Here is a 17,811-nt window from a genome sequence, read left to right as displayed (position 1 = left end):
GCCTACTTTAAAAAAGATGAAGTATTTAAGGTAAACAAGAAACTTGTATACTATAATGCAGTAGAAAGCATTTTCAAAAATAAAAGTATACACTAAGTCGTCTTAGAAAACTAATGATACAAAAAGTATTTGGAATTCTCTAGTCTAGCTTATATGTAGTTCTATAATATCATCATTTATCTACCTATGAAAAAGTCTATTTAGTTTATTAAAATATGCCACATCCCCAAAAAAGCTAGAGGTTTTTAAATGAGAATTTTATTTACAGAAAAGTCACAGAGGATTAACGAAATTTTATGAACACAGTATTGTTAGTAATAATTAACAGAATCAAGAATGATTTAATATATATTATCACTTGTAATATAATACACTTTAAAATATAGTTTTCATGCTACCTTTATCCATTAGTTTTTTTAACATTCCAATTTTTAACAAATCTAGAAATATGGCATTATACATGGAACAGATTTACTAAATACTTTTAAATTGTGCTTCCTTCTACATTAAGATACTAAGTCAATTTTTAAACCTCCTGTAAATTAAATGGCCTTTCCATTACAATTTGTAAATTTAAAGGATGTAAGCACCAAATGGAAATCAAATGCATAAAAGAAACTGTCATAAATTTTAAAAGAAAAATATTACATTATCAATACCATAAATTAACAACGAATTTTCCAAAGAATATTGCAGAAGTAAGGTATATTTAAAGTTTTGTAATAATTAAGTCTAGAATTTTTTTCACTTGCATTTTTGTCCACCCAGTTGAAAATACCAAAGCAATGACTGACTGTGAAAGGACCATTTTTAAATGAATAGTGGATGGCAGCATGAGTCATTTTAAGCACAAAAGGAAGATGGACTATGTGCTTTGATTTGCAAATAATGTTCCTTATCCAAGTAATTCTCAGTGTTTCCATTATCCTTGAATGACAAGATTCTTTAAGTACGTGTGAAAAAAAGACCATCTTTTTACTGATGGAAGGCTTCTAATCTTATTCGGGTTGGATCTTCTGGATGTCTCAAGGCAATTCCATTACGCAGGAGTAGCTCAATATAAGGTGGCCAAAAAGAATCACTAATTTTGACATATGGGTCATGTGGAACATCAAATAATCTATTTAAAAGAATCTAGAAAAAAAATCATTCAAAATATACCTTACTTGGAAAAAAATTGATACAGCTATAATAAAACATTAATGAAGTTTCTTACCAAAGAATGTTAATGTCTTTTCTCTTTGAATAATTGTTTATATCATAATTTCTATGTATTAACTTAAATAGTTGATTTTCTTTTAAAAAAAAAACATATTAGTGAATGCAAATAGCTTTAAAATGAATCTTTGCACCTTAACTTTTAAAATTCCTAAAAACTAGTTAAAAGGCACTTACAATTCTCTCACTTCTCTTAGGATTAATAATTTGCTTATGTTACAAGATTGGTTATAACCATTTCTTAAAAATAAAAATAAAAAACTTAAATACTCACAAAGTTCAAAAACAGCATACATATCTTAATATTTGGGGGAAAGAGAAATCACCAATGCTACTCTTTCACAATTTATACAAATATAAAGTACCACAGAAATAAAATTAAAACTATAAAGCTCTCATCTCAATCACATTTCATAATAATATCAAAATTTCAATTCTTATTTTTTTTTTTTTTTACATCTGAATTCTTGAAATAATTTCATCTGCCATTAACTTTAGCTATTTCTTTCTTTTTTTTTTTTTAGCTGCAACATGTGGCTTGTGGGATCTCAGTTCCTCAACCAGGGATTGAATGTGGGCTGGGGCAGTGAAAGCTTGGAATCATAACCACCAGACCACCAGGGAACTCCCTAACTTTAGCTACTTCAGAACCACATCCTGGAGAAAAAAGCTCTTGGTCTCATTTCTTTTAGGTATGATAATAAAATAATTAAATATTATTCCCATTTTAGAGCAACTGCTTCTTTTAATATAATTTTAAATTTTTCTTTTCATTTCTAACTTCAGTTATATTAATCAAAGTTCTAGTAGATGCCAGAAATAATTAAATGCTAAAAATTCTACTTTAACATGAACATGTATATTGGTTTATTCTTCACTGAACTGCAGTTTAAATTCTGTTTACATTTATTATTGATAATACAAGCTTGGAGACAAAAATAGTTTCTAAATCTAAGTTTTACGTGGTATCTCATAGTTCACTATTCAAAAATTACACATGTATTTCCCAGTTAACAACTGTCATAACAACTTTTACTAAAAAAAAGTCAAGTCATCCACGAGAAACAGTAGTTTCGGTATAAACTGGAGTAAATAGGAATATGTTAAAAGATTCAAATCACAATCTAAAAAATAATTGTATTTTGCTTTCCAAAGTAATAATATTCTATATTAAGATATCCTGAGGCACCAAAACCATTTAGCTAGATACATAGAGACTTTAGCATCCAATGCATAAAATTACAATGTGAAACAAGTTTTCTGAAATCATTTTATTCTAAACTTACCAATGACTTTAAAAAGCCACATTAATTGTTAAATAGTTCTTCATAGACTACCTTCCTCTCCACCCAATCTGCAATAGGTCATCATATAAAGATTTAAGTATTTAATATAGTTGGTAATTTGGCTGAAGTTCAAAAACTTCTTTTTTTTTTAAAGGTCAGAGATATTTGTAAATAAAATAAAAAGCAAATGTCAGGCAGAAAAAGATGTAATGAGTCCTTACATTATGAAAAAAGAAGCTGATGTTATTTAAGGAAAATCTGTGAATGAAGTTCTGCAACTTTGTGGAAAGAATCCTTAAACTCAATTGTGTATTTTATATAGAATACAGACTGGCCAACTAAAGATTACATCAATGTAACAGCATAGGCTTTTACTGTGTAGATACTAAACAACATCATAAAAATTTTCTTAAAGTAATAATTGGGAACACGATTAAGAGTAAGACTTTAGTTTCATCTTCTTCTAAAAAATAATATTCTTTCTTACTACATAGAAAATAGAAACTAATTTTATACTAAGATAAATTAATATATATAATAAAGTTTGGTGTATACCTTAAGAACTAAAGCATCATTATTTTCTTTTTCAAGCCTATGTATAATTGTTCACAAATCACTAATAAAGAGATATCTTCAAGACAAAACAACTACACAAAACACTTACCTCTAACATTTCATGCAGTGTTATCAGCTGTGCAGTTGATTCTTGAATGTTTTTCTTTGAGAGAAGTGTGAATAACAAAGAATTAACATTTCAATTCTAATGGCAGAATATTACACTGTATTTATTACAAAATTTCAAAAATTAATATTCCTCAATTGCAGTGGTACAACATATAATAAAACCAAACATTTATAATGAGATGATTTAAAAAGCATTCTGAAAGAAAACAACCTGCTATACTAAACAGTAAGGTTCATAAAAATAGTTGAAACAACCTCTAAGACAGGGAAATCTTTTGTAATTACTAGAAGACACAATTCAGAGTATCCACCTACCTATCTATCTATCTCTAAATATATAATGGATAAATTATATTATACATATCATATATATTCATATAAAAGAAAATCTAATGTTTGAACCTTCTCAATCAAAATATCCCAAACAAATGACATTCCAGGCTGTACTGATACAGCTTCAGGACAGGAAACTTGCTTCCCAGGGAGGTTTGTTCATCTTTCTATAGTTCTTGACAGTTCCTAATATTAACTCAACTCACTAGTTCTTTTTTTCTTGGAATGACAGAGAATAAATCTCATTCCAATTCCACCCTAGAGTTCTCAAATATCTGAAGACAGCTATTATGAGCTCCCTGCCTTCTCCATATTAATCATCATGAGTTTCTTCAATTATTTCTCATAGACTTGTAGCCTCTCAATAGCATGGTTGTTCTCTAAATGTGCTCTAATTTACCTTTTTAAAAAAATCCAGTCTCCACCATGATATAGCTGTGATTAGAAAAACGAAGATGAAATGGAAGACTCACTTCCATACGTGTAGAAGCTGGAATTCTATTCAATAAGTTTAAGATTGCATTAGCTTTTGGACATCTATTCTGCCCTGCTGACCTCTATCTGAGAACACTATCATCTAAAGTGCCAAAGTTTCCTTCATTGTATATAGCTAAGATATGTCTCCTTCGTTCTTCAATGTTTTAAACTCAAGAAAGATATTCTATGTACCTCCACTAAATATCGTCCTATTTTATTTGGACCGCCCTATTTTATCTTGGCCAGTTAAAAAATACAGTTCTAATTCTGTCATCCAATAAGTTTACTATCTAAGTCCTCTCTCAATTTCATATCATTTGTAAACTTTGATGACTATGTCCTCTACCTCTTTATCCAAATTACTGTTAAAAATGTTCCATAGGATAAGGTTCTAAGGGAAATCTTCTAGGATAATACTAAATCTAATCAGCAGCTTTTGAGTTCAGACATTCAATTAACTACAAGGTCTCCTACTATTGTGACATCTAGTACCTTCCTGACAATAATCAAAGATTAGCATGGAGTCCTCCTAAGGTTTTACAGAAATACAAATATATTAAAGAAACAAGCAGCAAGGCACAGATTAAAATATAAAGGTTTGAGACAATCAAAGAAAATGCAGAAGAAAAATACAATGAAAGAAAACAAAAAAAAAAATGTTTCAACATAAGGGTATGATAAACAATGTAAAATATAATAAAATAAAATTGCCATGAAATGAAACGTGACCTAAATCTGCCCCTGGAAACAATGCATCGTCTTCAAAGCAAAACTGATATTGAATGATCAACATTGTGACATATCCCTGTTAAGTTACTGAAGTTCAGAGATAAAGAATCCTTCAGGCAAATACTCAGAAGCAGCAAGACATCTACAGGCTGGCCTCAGACTTCTCCACAGCACATTCAATCTGAGAAGAATGGAGAAACCCCTTACCAAGTCTTGTGACTTTTAAAATCTCTGCCTAAGATAAGCGTTTAAGTATACAGCAAAGTATGTTCAGCATTTAAGAATTCAAAAAATAAAACACCCAGGAATTCTTCTTGAACAAATTACTTGTCAAACAAACCCACCATATCAAACAATGGAGTAAACTTAAAAACTCAAAAATGAATGGTAAAAGATGATAAGGATTGAATCCAACGTAATGTACAATAAAGACTAAATGTATACATGAATGATGGTATCAGAACAGAATATAAATGCAATGAAACTACCAAAGTTAAAACAAATAACACAATTTATTTATTTTAAATAAAACTCTGATGGCACCTTGATCTTGGGACTTTGGGCCTCCAAAACTATGACAAAATAAATTTATTTTGTTTGAGCCACCTATTCTTTGGTATTTTGCTATGGCAGCTTGAGCCCACTGATACATCCATTATTATTGCTTGACAGAAAGAGAGCGAGAGCGAGGGAGAGAGAGGAACCTATCAGTTTGTAATATGTATCAACAGTTCATATATTTCATTTAAAAAAAGTGAGCTTGGGCTTCCCTGGTGGCGCAGTGGTTGAGAGTCCGCCTGCTGATGCAGGGGACACGGGTTCGTGCCCCGGTCCGGGAAGATCCCACATGCCACAGAGCGGCTGGGCCCATGAGCCACGGCCTAGGAGCCTGCGCGTCTGGAGCCTGCGCTCCGCAACGGGAGAGGCCACAGCAGGGAGAGGCCCACGTACCGCCAAAAAAAAAAAAAAATTGAGCTTATCCAATATGACTTAATATAACTCATGGTGGCTTCTGGTAATCAATGCTTTTGTTTAGGAGTGTCTCAAACCTCTGGTTCTATTAGTGGAGAACCTTAATAGGTTTAAAAAAAAAAGGTTGAAAAAAAGAGACTGAAATCAGAAAATAAATCATTAAGTTATTTTAAGATTATGATCATTAAGGGGTAAGGGATCATGAATTTACTGAAATCGTTAACAGAAGGCCGTCAACAATTTCACAAATGACTAAGGGGCATAAATAACAATGGATAGAATGAGAGAAATTGTCCATAACAAATGTAAAGCCTACTGATAATTACAAAGAAGACAGGGAAGAATAAATAAACAGATTATAAGAAAACAAACAAAACTTTTTTCTCCTTTTCCTAGTATGCTCACAGTCATTCAAGAAATATGAACTCAGAAGATACTACAATAGGCATGCAAGACAGTACAGACACAAAGATGAATTAAACAAACCAAGGAGCTCACAGAGCGTGGTGGGTCAACAGAGAAAGAGAAATAAATGATTACTACAAAATCATGTAATAAAATGCTAATAAAATGACACCAAAACTTCATTCAATGCATCACACAAAAGATGATGTTTGAGTTGCTTTAAGAAAGAATTTACTATTTTCATCAGATAGGAATTGTTTTGTAACCAGAGGGAATAGAATGTGTAAGGCACAAAAAAGTGACAGGTCATTGCATATCTGCTGGAACTGTAGTACTATGGTTGAATGGACTCATGCAAGAGATGGATAAAGAATGGCTGAAAAAGAGGCTAAAGAGATAGACAAAGTCCAGAATATAAATTCATTCCTCTAAGGAGTTTATAGACTTCATCCCAGAGGGAGGTGTCAAAAGTTTTATGTTGAAAAATGATTTAAATATGTATATTTTAAAATACATGATTAAATAAATTGTTAAATATGTATACTTTTAGAAAGATTGTTCTGGTCCCAGTTTCAATGCCTATTCCACTTCCACAAGTTCTATTTATTTATACCTATACTATTTTCTAAAAAGGAATTAAAGTGCTTGTTCCCAACCTTCTGTCACTCAATGAAATATTTGCTTGTGTGAAAAAGGTTTATTCCATCATAACTGTTATTAAAATAGTCAATAACTTACCTTAACTACAGGTATCTTCTGATTTTAAAAGTTACATATGTTTATCATAGAAAATTTGAAAAACAATGGAAACGAAAACAAAAACAAATCTTACCTACAATCTTAGCCCCAGGCATAAGTACTATTACATTCTTTGATACAAATTAGACTCACACAATTTAATCATCTGTGTTTTATCTTCTAACAATCAATAATTTGTGAGATTTCATAAACTCCTTTGATAGTGTTCAATACATTATTTTTAAAAGCTGCATTTTTCCATCAATATGAATACAATGTAAAAAAATGTATTTAATCTTATTACATAACTAGGTTGCTTCTAATTTTTCATTATTATAATGTGATGATGGAATATTTCTGTGCATGTACCTATTTGTGTATGTCTTTGAAGTGTATATTTAACATAAAAATTTATCAGAAAATTTACCTTTGAACCTATCTAAAACAATTTCTTATGTGAGTATCTACATGAATGTCTTCTCTAAAACTTACCTTTTTCTTTTTAACATTTCTATCAGGCAGAGGAAAATGGTCTTCTAGAAACTCACCCAAGGTAACCAAGAGTTTCTCCTTATATTCTTTTATATCACGCATTTTCGTTTTCAGCTCATTAAAGATTCTAAAAGATTTTTTTTAAGAGAATTAATTTGCTGATAAAATACTTAAGTATATATAACTGGTTACTCATAAAATTAATCAAAAACTTTGTTCAAACTTCATTGCTCAAAATAACTAGCTTTATGAGATAAATAGTCTCTATTTAACATGTAGGAAAACTAAAAGTCAAATTATTCATAGAAGATTAGGTAACTTAACAATTGGCAAAAATCAGGGTAAGACTCACAATTTCTGGTAAAATTTACCTTCTTTCATCTATGTATTTCATGTAACATAAAAAAGGAAATCATTTTTCCTATTATGAAAACCTAGAACACAAAATCAATACCTTGATTCAGAAAATGTCACAACCTGCTGTTTCAAATCATTGTGTAGTACATTAAGAGATTCCAATATCTGTTGCTGTTCATCCAACCATTTTTGCTCCCTTTAAACATGGAAAAACAAAACAGTATTCAAATAAAACATTAATGCCAATTCAATATATATCAATGATTAATAGTAATTATAATATAAATATACCTTTCTAAGTCTTCCTTTAACTTTTCATTCTTTGACTGAATAGTAGATAGTGCCAATTCAAGATCATGTCTCAATTTCTGGAACTAGAACAAAATAATTAAAATTAATTGCTTAGTATTTACTCCTGTAAATAGTGATATTTCTGAATGAGAGTGAAATTTACATACTAGGTAGGATATATATTCAGAAATCAACAGCAAAAAAAAGCCTAGCAAAAAATCTTTGAAAGGGAAATTATACAGTAGGTACTAAGTTCTTTGTAATATTTCATTGTTAAATTAAAACATCTAAGGGGTTTTGAGCAATAATTTTTAATTTCATACTGAAAGGCAATTTAATGGTGAATTTTCAGTAACCAGGCAGATTAGGTCTCTTTTCTAAGGAGACTATACAAAACAGACACAAATGAATATCATTCATTCAACAAATATTTATTGATCAGTTGTTGACCACCAGGCATTGATGAAGGAGTCAGGGATGCAAAGATGAACAGAACAAAGAGGCGAATCCAAACAAAGGAACACACTTGTAACTCTAGAGAGGGATAAATACCATAAAGTAAAAATAGGTCAAAACGAGAGTATAGAAATGAGGAGCAGGGATGGCTCCTTTAGGTAGGTAGTATGATATGGAAAGACCTTTCTGATCAGGTTAACTAACAGTTTAGCAACAGAGAAAGACAGCAAAAGATAAGTCATGTCACCATCTAGCAAAAGAATGTTCTAGGCAAAGGGAATTTTAAGTACAAAGGCCCTGAGGCAGAAGTATGAGGTATCTGAGGAACATATAAGAAGACTGTGTGGATATAGGGGATTACAATAAGCTAAACTTTTTCTGGTATCCTTTTGTTTCTAGAACATATTAGCTAGTGTTCCATTCTCCTGATATTAAGGGTTTCCATTAGCTTCTTATAAATCTAAATCTGTAATAATATAAAATTGTATATTATAAACCCTAGAGCAACCATGAAAAAAAAAATGAAAAGATATACCTAATAAGCTAATAATGTTAATAAAATGCATTTATTTTGAAAAATACACAATTAATCCAAGAAAGTGGGAAGAGAGGAGAATAGGAACAGAGAAAACGTAGGACAAATACGAAAGAAAAATCAAATATGTACATTTTAATGCAACCATAATGATATTACATTAAATATGATCCAATAATGGAGTTAAATTAAATTAATAATCAAGTTATTTGTAGTGAGGTGGATGCACCTAGAGTCTGTCACACAGAGTGAAGTAAGTCAGAAAGAGAAAAACTAATACCATATGCTAACGCATATATATAGAATCTAGAAAAATGATGAACCTAGTGGTAGGGCAGGAATAAAGATGCAGACATTGAGAATGAACTTGAGGACACAGAGGGGAAGGGGGGGCTGGGATGTAGCGAGAGAGTATCATTGACACACATACACTACCAAATGTAAAATGGATGGCTGGTGGGAAGCTGCTGCATAGCACGGGGAGATCAGCTTGGTGCTCTTTGACCACCTAGAGGGGCGGGATAGAGAGGGTGGAAGGGAGGCTCAAGAGGGAGGGAATATGGGGATATGTGTGTGCATACAGCTGACTCATTTTGTTGTAAGGCAGAAACTAACAAATACAACATTGTGAAGCAATTATACTCCAATAAAGATGTATGAAAAAAAAAAAGAGCTAGGTGATTTGCCTGAGGTTTCACAAATTAAAAGTGTCAGAGCCCATACTTAAAAAAAAAGAAAAACAAATAGTTCAGTATATAAATTGCAATTCACTATAATAACTGTACCAATAAAACTTTTAAAAAGTTCAAAAAAAAAATCAATCATAGAAAGGTACCTGGAAAAATGTGCAAATATTTGGATACTAAAAACATACTTCTAAATAATCCATGGGCCAAGGATCCAACCAGCAGGAAAATAAGAAATTACTATGACTGTCTGAAAATGAAAAGGTTAAATTTTCTGGAATAAAGCAAAAGAAGTACTCAGATAAAAATTTACACCACTAAAAGCCTGTATTAGAAAAAAGAAAGCTCTCAAATTAATGACCTCAGCTTCCACCACAAGAAACTAGAAAAAGAGCAAATAAAACCAAAGGTAAGCTGAAGAAAAAATAATGGTAAAAGTTTTAAATCAATGAAATAGAAAAACAAAAAGAAAAATAGGGAAAAATCAATGAAACCCAAAGCTAATTCTTTGAGAAGATCAATAAAATTACCCAGACTAATTAAAGGAGAAAAAAAGAACACAAATTACCAACATCAGGAATAAGAGAGGGGGTGTTGCTACAAACATTAAAATAGTAATGGGGTAATGCTATGAACAATTTTCTGTCAATAAATTTGACAGACTAGATGAGACAAACTCTTTCAAAGTCACAAACTACCAAGGTTCATTCAGAGAAAGATAACCGGACTAGCCATAAAGAAATTGAATATTTAGTTTAACATTTTCCCACCAAAATATTTCTAACCTCAGACGACTTCACCTATAAATTCTAAGAAACATTTAAGGAATAAATAATACTGACTCTATACAAGCTCTTTTGAAGAGAGAATACTTCTGAAATCATACTATGAGCTTAGTATTACCCTGATACAAAAGCCTGAAAAAGATGTCACCAAAAAAGAAAACCACAGACCAATATCTCTCGAAAACATAGACACAAAAATCTTAATAAAATTTTAGCAAATTAAATCCATCAATAAATAAAAAAGATTAATACATTAGAGCAATGTGGGGTTTATCTTAGGAATCAAGTTAATAGTTGAAATCAGTGAATTTAGAAATAAGTGACAAAATTCAATATTAATTCATGATTTGAGAAATTCTTCATAAATTCTAATAAAAGGTAATTTTCTCAACTTTATTAATGGCATCTATGAAAACCCTACTGCTAACATCACACTTAATGGTCAAAGAGTGAATGCTATCCACCAAGATCAGGAACAAGGCAAAAATGTTCATTCTCCCCACTTTTATTCAATACATTACTAAATATTCTAGGACAGTACAATAAGCCAAGAAAAAGAGATAAAAAGCATCCAGATGGAAAGAAAGAAGTAAAACTGCCTTTGTTCTCAGATGACATGACTAGCTATGTAGAAGATCTTACAGGGGACTTCCCTGGTATTCCCGTGGTGAAGTCTCTGTGCTCCCAATGCATGGGTCCCGGATTCTATCCCTGGTCTAGATCCCACATGTATGCCACAACTAAGAGTTTGCCTGCCACAACTAAAGACCCCATGCAGCCAAATAAATTAAAAAATTAATAAATACATTAATTAATTAAATATAAAAGAAAAGAAAATTCTACATAATCTACAAAAAAGCTACTAGAATAAAGGAGTTTATCAGGCTCACTAGATACAAGATTGACATATAAATATTAATTGTATTTGAATGTACCAGCAATAAATAATTGGAAATTGAAATTTTAAAAAAGAATACCATTTTGATAGCACCAAAAATATGAAATACTAAAGGGATGAATCTGACAAACATATACAAGACCTGCACACATCTTTTTTCTTTTTTCTTTGTTTTTTGTGCACACCTTGCGGCACACAGGATCTTAGTTCCCCGACCAGGGATGGAACCTGTGCCCCCTGCAGTGGAAGTGCAGAGTCTTAACCACTGGACTGACAGGGAAGTCCCTCAAGACCTGCACACTTCTATCACAATTTATAAAGTCTTTTTCTGAATCATGAATTAATATGGAATTTTGTCACTTATTCTTTCTGAATTTATTGAAATGATAAAATGCTTTTCTTTATTAGTCTGTTGATATAGTGAATTACAAAATATTGGTGAGATAAATTTTGTAAATAACAAATAAACAGAGGCCTAAATAAATGCAGAGACCATATAGTGCTCATGGATCTGGACTGAGACTCAATATGTCTCTTCTCCTCAATTTGAACTAGAGATTCAGGGCAATCTCAGTCAAAATTCCAGTAAGCTTCTTTATGGGATAGAATGACAAGCCAACTCTAATTTATATGAAAATATGAAACAATTTTGGCAAAAAACAAAGTTAGAGAACTCATACTACTTAATTTCAAGACATTACAAAGCTTCAGTAAACAAACCAACACAGTATTGGCCTAAAGACAGAAATACAGAACAAAGGAAAAGATACATCCACCACATAGGATGGAGAACAAATGGAGAGTCTAGAAATAGATCCACATGTACATGATCAATTAATTATCAACACATATGCAAAGGAAATTCAAAAGAAAAAGATAGTTTTTTCAACAATTTGTGCTACAGCAGGAGGTGAGCGGTGGGTGAACAAGTGAAGCTACCTTCACTGCCACTCTCCATTGCTCCCCAATGCTCACATTACCATCCCACCCCCAACCCTGGTCTGTGGAAAAACTGTCTTCCACGAAACTGGTCCCGGGTGCCAAAAAGGTTGGGGACTGCTGCCTTAAAATAAAACTTGATAATGTAGAGTTAATCAAATTAGGAAGATATTATTTTATTAAATTCTCTTTGTTCCCTGAATTGCCTCTATTTTCTTAAGATTCATCTTCGTAAATTGTTTTGGGTTTCCGCCTTTCCATATGGAGGCATTTCACAAATGTCGATGATCATAGGCTGGCCATTCAACATTTTCTTTTTTCTTTTTTTTTTTTTTGTAAGTCCAAAATCATTTATTTTTATTTTTTTAAAGTTCATTTTTTTTAACATCTTTATTGGAGTATAATTGCTTTACAATGGTGTGTTAGTTTCTGCTTTATAACAAAATGAATCAGTTATACATATACATATGTTCCCACATCTCTTCCCTCTTGCGTCTCCCTCCCTCCCACCCTCCCTATCCCACTCCTCTAGGTGGTCACAAAGCACCGAGCTGATCTCCCTGTGCTATGAGGCTGCTTCCCACTAGCTATCTATTTTACGTTTGGTAGTGTATATATGTCCATGCCACTCTCTCACTTTGCCACAGCTTACCCTTCCCCCTCCCCATATCCTCAAATCCATGCTGTAGTAGGTCTGTGTCTTTATTCCTGTCTTACCCCTAGGTTCTTCATGACATTTTTTTTTCTTCTTAAATTCCATATATATGTGTTAGCATACGGTATCTGTCTTTCTCTTTCTGACTTACTTCAGAAAGGACAGTCTCTTCAATAAGTGGTGCTGGGAAAATTGGACAGGTTCATGTAAAAGTATGAGATTAGATCACTCCCTAACACCATACACAAAAATAAGCTCAAAATGCATTAAAGACCTAAACCTAAGGCCAGAAACTATCAAACTCTTAGAGGAAAACACCAGCAGAACACTCTATGACATAAATCACAGCAAGATCCTTTTTGACCCACCTCCTAGAGACATGGAAATAAAAACAAAAATAAACAAATGGGACCTAATGAAACTTAAAAGCTTTTGCATAGCAAAGGAAACCATAAACAAGACCAAAAGACAACCCTCAGAATGGGAGAAAATATTTGCAAATGAAGCAACTGACAAAGGATTAATCTCCAAAATTTATAAGCAGCTCATGCAGCTCAATAACAAAAAAACAAACAACGCAATCCAAAAATGGGCAGAAGACCTAAACAGACATTTCTCCAAAGAAGATATACAGACTGCCAACAAACACATGAAAGAATGCTCAACATCATTAATCATTAGAGAAATGCAAATCAAAACTACAATGAGATATCATCTCACACCAGTCAGAATGGCCATCATCAAAAAATCTAGAAACAATAAATGCTGGAGAGGGTGTGGAGAAAAGGGAACACTCTTGCACTGCTGGTGGGAATGTGAATTGGTACAGCCACTATGGAGAACAGTATGGAGGTTCCTTAAAAAACTACAAATAGAATTACCATATGACCCAGCAATCCCACTACTGGGCATATACCCTGAGAAAACCATAATTCAAAAAGAGTCATGTACCAAAATGTTCACTGCAGCTCTATTTACAATAGCCCAGAGATGGAAACAACCTAAGTGTCCATCATCGGATGAATGGATAAAGAAGATATGGCACATGTTATACAATGGAATATTACTCAGCCATAAAAAGAAATGAAATTGAGCTATTTGTAATGAGGTGGATGGACCTAGAGTCTTTCAACATTTTCTTTTAAATGAAGTATAGATGACATAGAATACCGTATGTTACAGGTGTAAAATACAGTGATTCACAATTTTTAAAGATTATATTCTATTTATAATTATTATAAAATATTGGCTACATTCCCTATGTTGTACAATATATCCTTATAGCTTCCCCCCCACTGCCCCCCACCGCATTGCACTGCATGCAGCATCCTAGTTCCCCAATCAGGGATCGAACCCACGTCCCTCTGCAGTGGAAGTGCAGAGTCTTAACCACAGGACTGCCAGGGAAGTCCCCTTATAGCTTATTTTATACATAACAGTTTGTACCTCATAATCCCCTACCCCTATACTGCCCTTCCCCTTTCCCTCTCCCCACTGATAACTGCTAGTTTGTTGACTATATCTCGGAGTCTGTTTCTTTTTTGTTATATTCACTAGTTTTTTGTATTTTTTACTTAGTTTTATTTTTAAAGGTTATACTTCATTTATAGTTATTATAAAATATTGACTATATTCCCTCTGTTGTATAATATAACCTTGTAGATTATTTTATACCTAATAGTTTGTATCTCTTAATTCCCTACCCCTATCTTGCCCCTCCCCGCTGCCCTCTCCCCACTGGTAACCACTAGTTTGTTCTCCGTATCTGTGAGTCTGCTTTTTTGTGATATTCGCTAGTTTGTTGTATTTTTTTTAGATTCCACATATAAGTGATATCATACAGTATTTGTCTTTCTCTGCCTGATTTCTTTCACTTAGCATAATGCTCTTCAAGTTCATCCATGAGGCTGTAAACAGCAAAACTGCATTTTTTTAATGCTTCAGTAGTATTCCATTACATATATACACCACATCTTCTTTATCCATTCATCTGTTGATGGACACTTAGGTTGCTTCCATATCTTGGCAACTGTAAATAATGCTGCTATGAACAATGAGGTGCATGTATCTTTTTGAATTAGTGTTTTTTTTTTTTTTTTTGGATATATACCTAGCAGAGGGACTGATGGGTAATATGGCAGTTCTATTTTTAGTTTTTGGAGAAAACTCCATACTGTTTTCCACAGAGGCTGCACCAATTTACATTCCCAACAGTATATGAGGGTTCCCTTTTCTCCGCATCCTCACCAACACTTATTTGTGTTCTTTTTGACAATAGTCATTCTGACAGGTGTGAGGTGTTACCTCACTGTGGTTTTGACTTGCATTTCCCTGATGATTAGCGATACTGAGAATCTTTTCATGTGCCTATTGGTCATCTGAATGTCCCCTTTGGAAAAATGTCTATTCAGGACTTCTGCCCAGTTTTTAATTGGCTTGTTTTTTTTGTTTTGTTCTGCTTTGTGGGGGCCACACCACATGGCATGCAGGATCTTAGTTCCTTAACGAAAGATTGAACGCATGCCCCCTGCAGTGGAAGCATGGAGTCTTAACCACTGGACTGCCAGGGAAGTCCCAGCTTGTTTGTTTTTTTGATGCTGAGCTGCGAGTCATTTATATATGTTGGAATAATAACCCCTTATCAGTCATAGCATTTGCAAATGTTTTCTCCCATTCAGTACGTTGTCTTTTCATTTTGTTGATGGTTCCTTTGCTGGGCAAAAGATTTTAAGTTTAATAAGGTCCCATTTGTATATTTTTGTTTTACTTCCTTTGTTTGAGGAGACAAATCTAAAAACATATTGCTATGATTTATGTCAAAGAGTGTTCTGCCTAAGTTTTCTCCTAGGGAATTTATGGTTTCTGGTCTTACACTTATGTCTTTAATCCGTCTTTAGTTTTTGTATATGGTGTTAGCGAATGTTCTAATTTCCTTCTTTTACATGTAGCTGTCCAGTTTTCCCAGCATCACTTATTGAAGAGACTGTCTTTTCTCCATTGTAAATTCTTGCCTCCTTTGTTGTAGATTAATTGACCGTAAGTGTGTGGGTTTATTTCTGGGCTCTCTATTCTGTTCTATTGAACTATGTGTCTGTTTTTGTGCCAGGACCAGACTGTTCTGATTACTGTAGCTTTGCTGCATAGTCTGAAGTCAGGGAGTATGATTCCTCCAGCTCCATTCTTTCTCAAAATTGCTTTGGCTATTGGGGGTCTTTTGTGTTTCCATACAAATTTTAAGATTTTTTTGTTCTAGTTCTGTGAAAAATGCCATTGGTATTTTGATAGGGATTGCACTGAATCTGTAGATTGCCTTGGGAGATTATGGTCATTTTAACAATATTAATTCTTCCAATCTAAGAACATGGTACATCTTTTCATCTGTTTGTGCCACCTTCAATTACTTTCATCAGTGTTTTACAGTTTTCTGATTACAGGTCTTTTACCTCCTTAGGTGGCTTTATTCCTAGGTTACCTTATTCTTTTTGATGCAATGGTAAATGGAGCTGTTTCCTTAATTTCTCTTTCTGATAGTTCATTGTTATTGTATAGAAATGCAACATATTTCTGTATATTAATTTTGTATCCTAAAACTTAACCAAATTCATTGATGAGTGCTAGTAGTTTTCTGGTAGTGTCTTTAGGATTTTCTATGTATAGGATCATGTCATCTGTAAACAGTGACAGTGTTAGTTCTTCCTTTCTAATTTGGATTCCTTCTATTTCTTTTTCTTGTCTGATGGCTGTGGCTAGGACCTCCAACACTATGTTGAATAAAAGTTGGTATTCACATTTAAAGCTCAAAAACAAACTTTGTTTATAAATGGCTTTTTGATGGATGGCCATCCTGCTTTTCACTGGGAACCCCCATATATTAATACTTACAGACCTTTTTTCTCAGGCCATTTAGATTTTCCAGAGATTATTTTAGCTCCAGTCTGAAGCTACTTTTATACCATACTGTAGGACCCCTGGAGATATATCAAGGGAAGAAGCTGGTACTTCACGACACAGTATAAAAATGTTAACTTGAACTTTGACTTTTGACCTCACACCACCCCTACTAAACACCCAACTTGGTGTGCTGAGTCCAAAGCCTCAATAGTTTAATGTCTCCACTCCATATACCTCCAGTTTTTAGGTGTGTGGGTAAAAGTTAGCCTCTTGATTGCAAAAGAGAGAGGGAGAAGGTCTAGTAGTCTGTTCTTACTTTTAAAAAATCTCCTTGTTTTTAGCTCCACACTTGAACCCTGAATTTTGAAGTACAAGGTTCCTTCAAATTCAAAGCCTTTCTCTTCAGTTCTGTAGGGCAGATAATCTCTCTTGTTATCTTTACTTCTGTCTCTTGGAACACAGATACTTATCTATTTCCATGCTCTACAACCTTGTTTAAAATTCTTCTTTGCCTCTATCTTCTCTCCTATACTTTGATCTAATAAACTGACACTTTAAAAAAATCTTTATCGACATTTATGTTAAGTTTTGGGGACAGATATACATGTAAGATCATTTACCTATGTTTAACCTTTTCGCTTTTATTATGAAGAGTTTAATCAACTAAAAATTAAGTACAAGAGTAAGGTTTACATATTTAATTCAAATCATCTAAAATATCCTGTTCAATAAAACATAATTAATACAATTTTAAAGTGGTTTCATCTTACTCGTTATGGCATGAGCTTATCCAGAACACTTCTAGTTATGTTATTTTGGATTACTATAAATTCAGTAACTTACCTCTTCTTTTCCTAATGTTACCAGAACTTCTTCATTCAGTGGAATCACTACAGGAACAAAACAAACCAAAATTATACATATGCTTAGTTAACTCTCAAAAATCAAGAATTTGATTTTGTGGTTTCTGAGATACCTCTTTCC

General features: G+C 32.9%; 1 protein-coding gene across 1 annotated transcript in view; it reads right to left on the bottom strand.

The window, feature by feature from the left end:
- Nucleotides 1-237: 237 nt before the first annotated feature.
- The window catches only part of CENPK (centromere protein K), a 32,002-nt gene continuing 14,428 nt past the window's right edge, over nucleotides 238-17,811 (bottom strand). Inside the window, exons 4-9 of the mRNA XM_007457111.1 lie at nucleotides 17,671-17,717; nucleotides 7,983-8,065; nucleotides 7,789-7,887; nucleotides 7,335-7,461; nucleotides 3,169-3,222; nucleotides 238-1,134 (exon numbers count right to left, since the gene is read on the bottom strand). Of these exons, the coding sequence (XP_007457173.1) occupies nucleotides 976-1,134; nucleotides 3,169-3,222; nucleotides 7,335-7,461; nucleotides 7,789-7,887; nucleotides 7,983-8,065; nucleotides 17,671-17,717 (569 nt within the window). The 3' untranslated portion in view covers nucleotides 238-975. The remainder of the gene's footprint in view (nucleotides 1,135-3,168; nucleotides 3,223-7,334; nucleotides 7,462-7,788; nucleotides 7,888-7,982; nucleotides 8,066-17,670; nucleotides 17,718-17,811) is intronic.

Source organism: Lipotes vexillifer, unplaced genomic scaffold (assembly GCF_000442215.2).
Source record: "Lipotes vexillifer unplaced genomic scaffold, Lipotes_vexillifer_v1.1 scaffold241, whole genome shotgun sequence".
In the NCBI taxonomy this organism is placed as follows: Eukaryota; Metazoa; Chordata; class Mammalia; order Artiodactyla; family Lipotidae; genus Lipotes; species Lipotes vexillifer.
The sequence above is the reverse complement of the archived record's forward strand: the minus strand, read 5'-3'. Positions and strand labels throughout refer to the sequence as shown.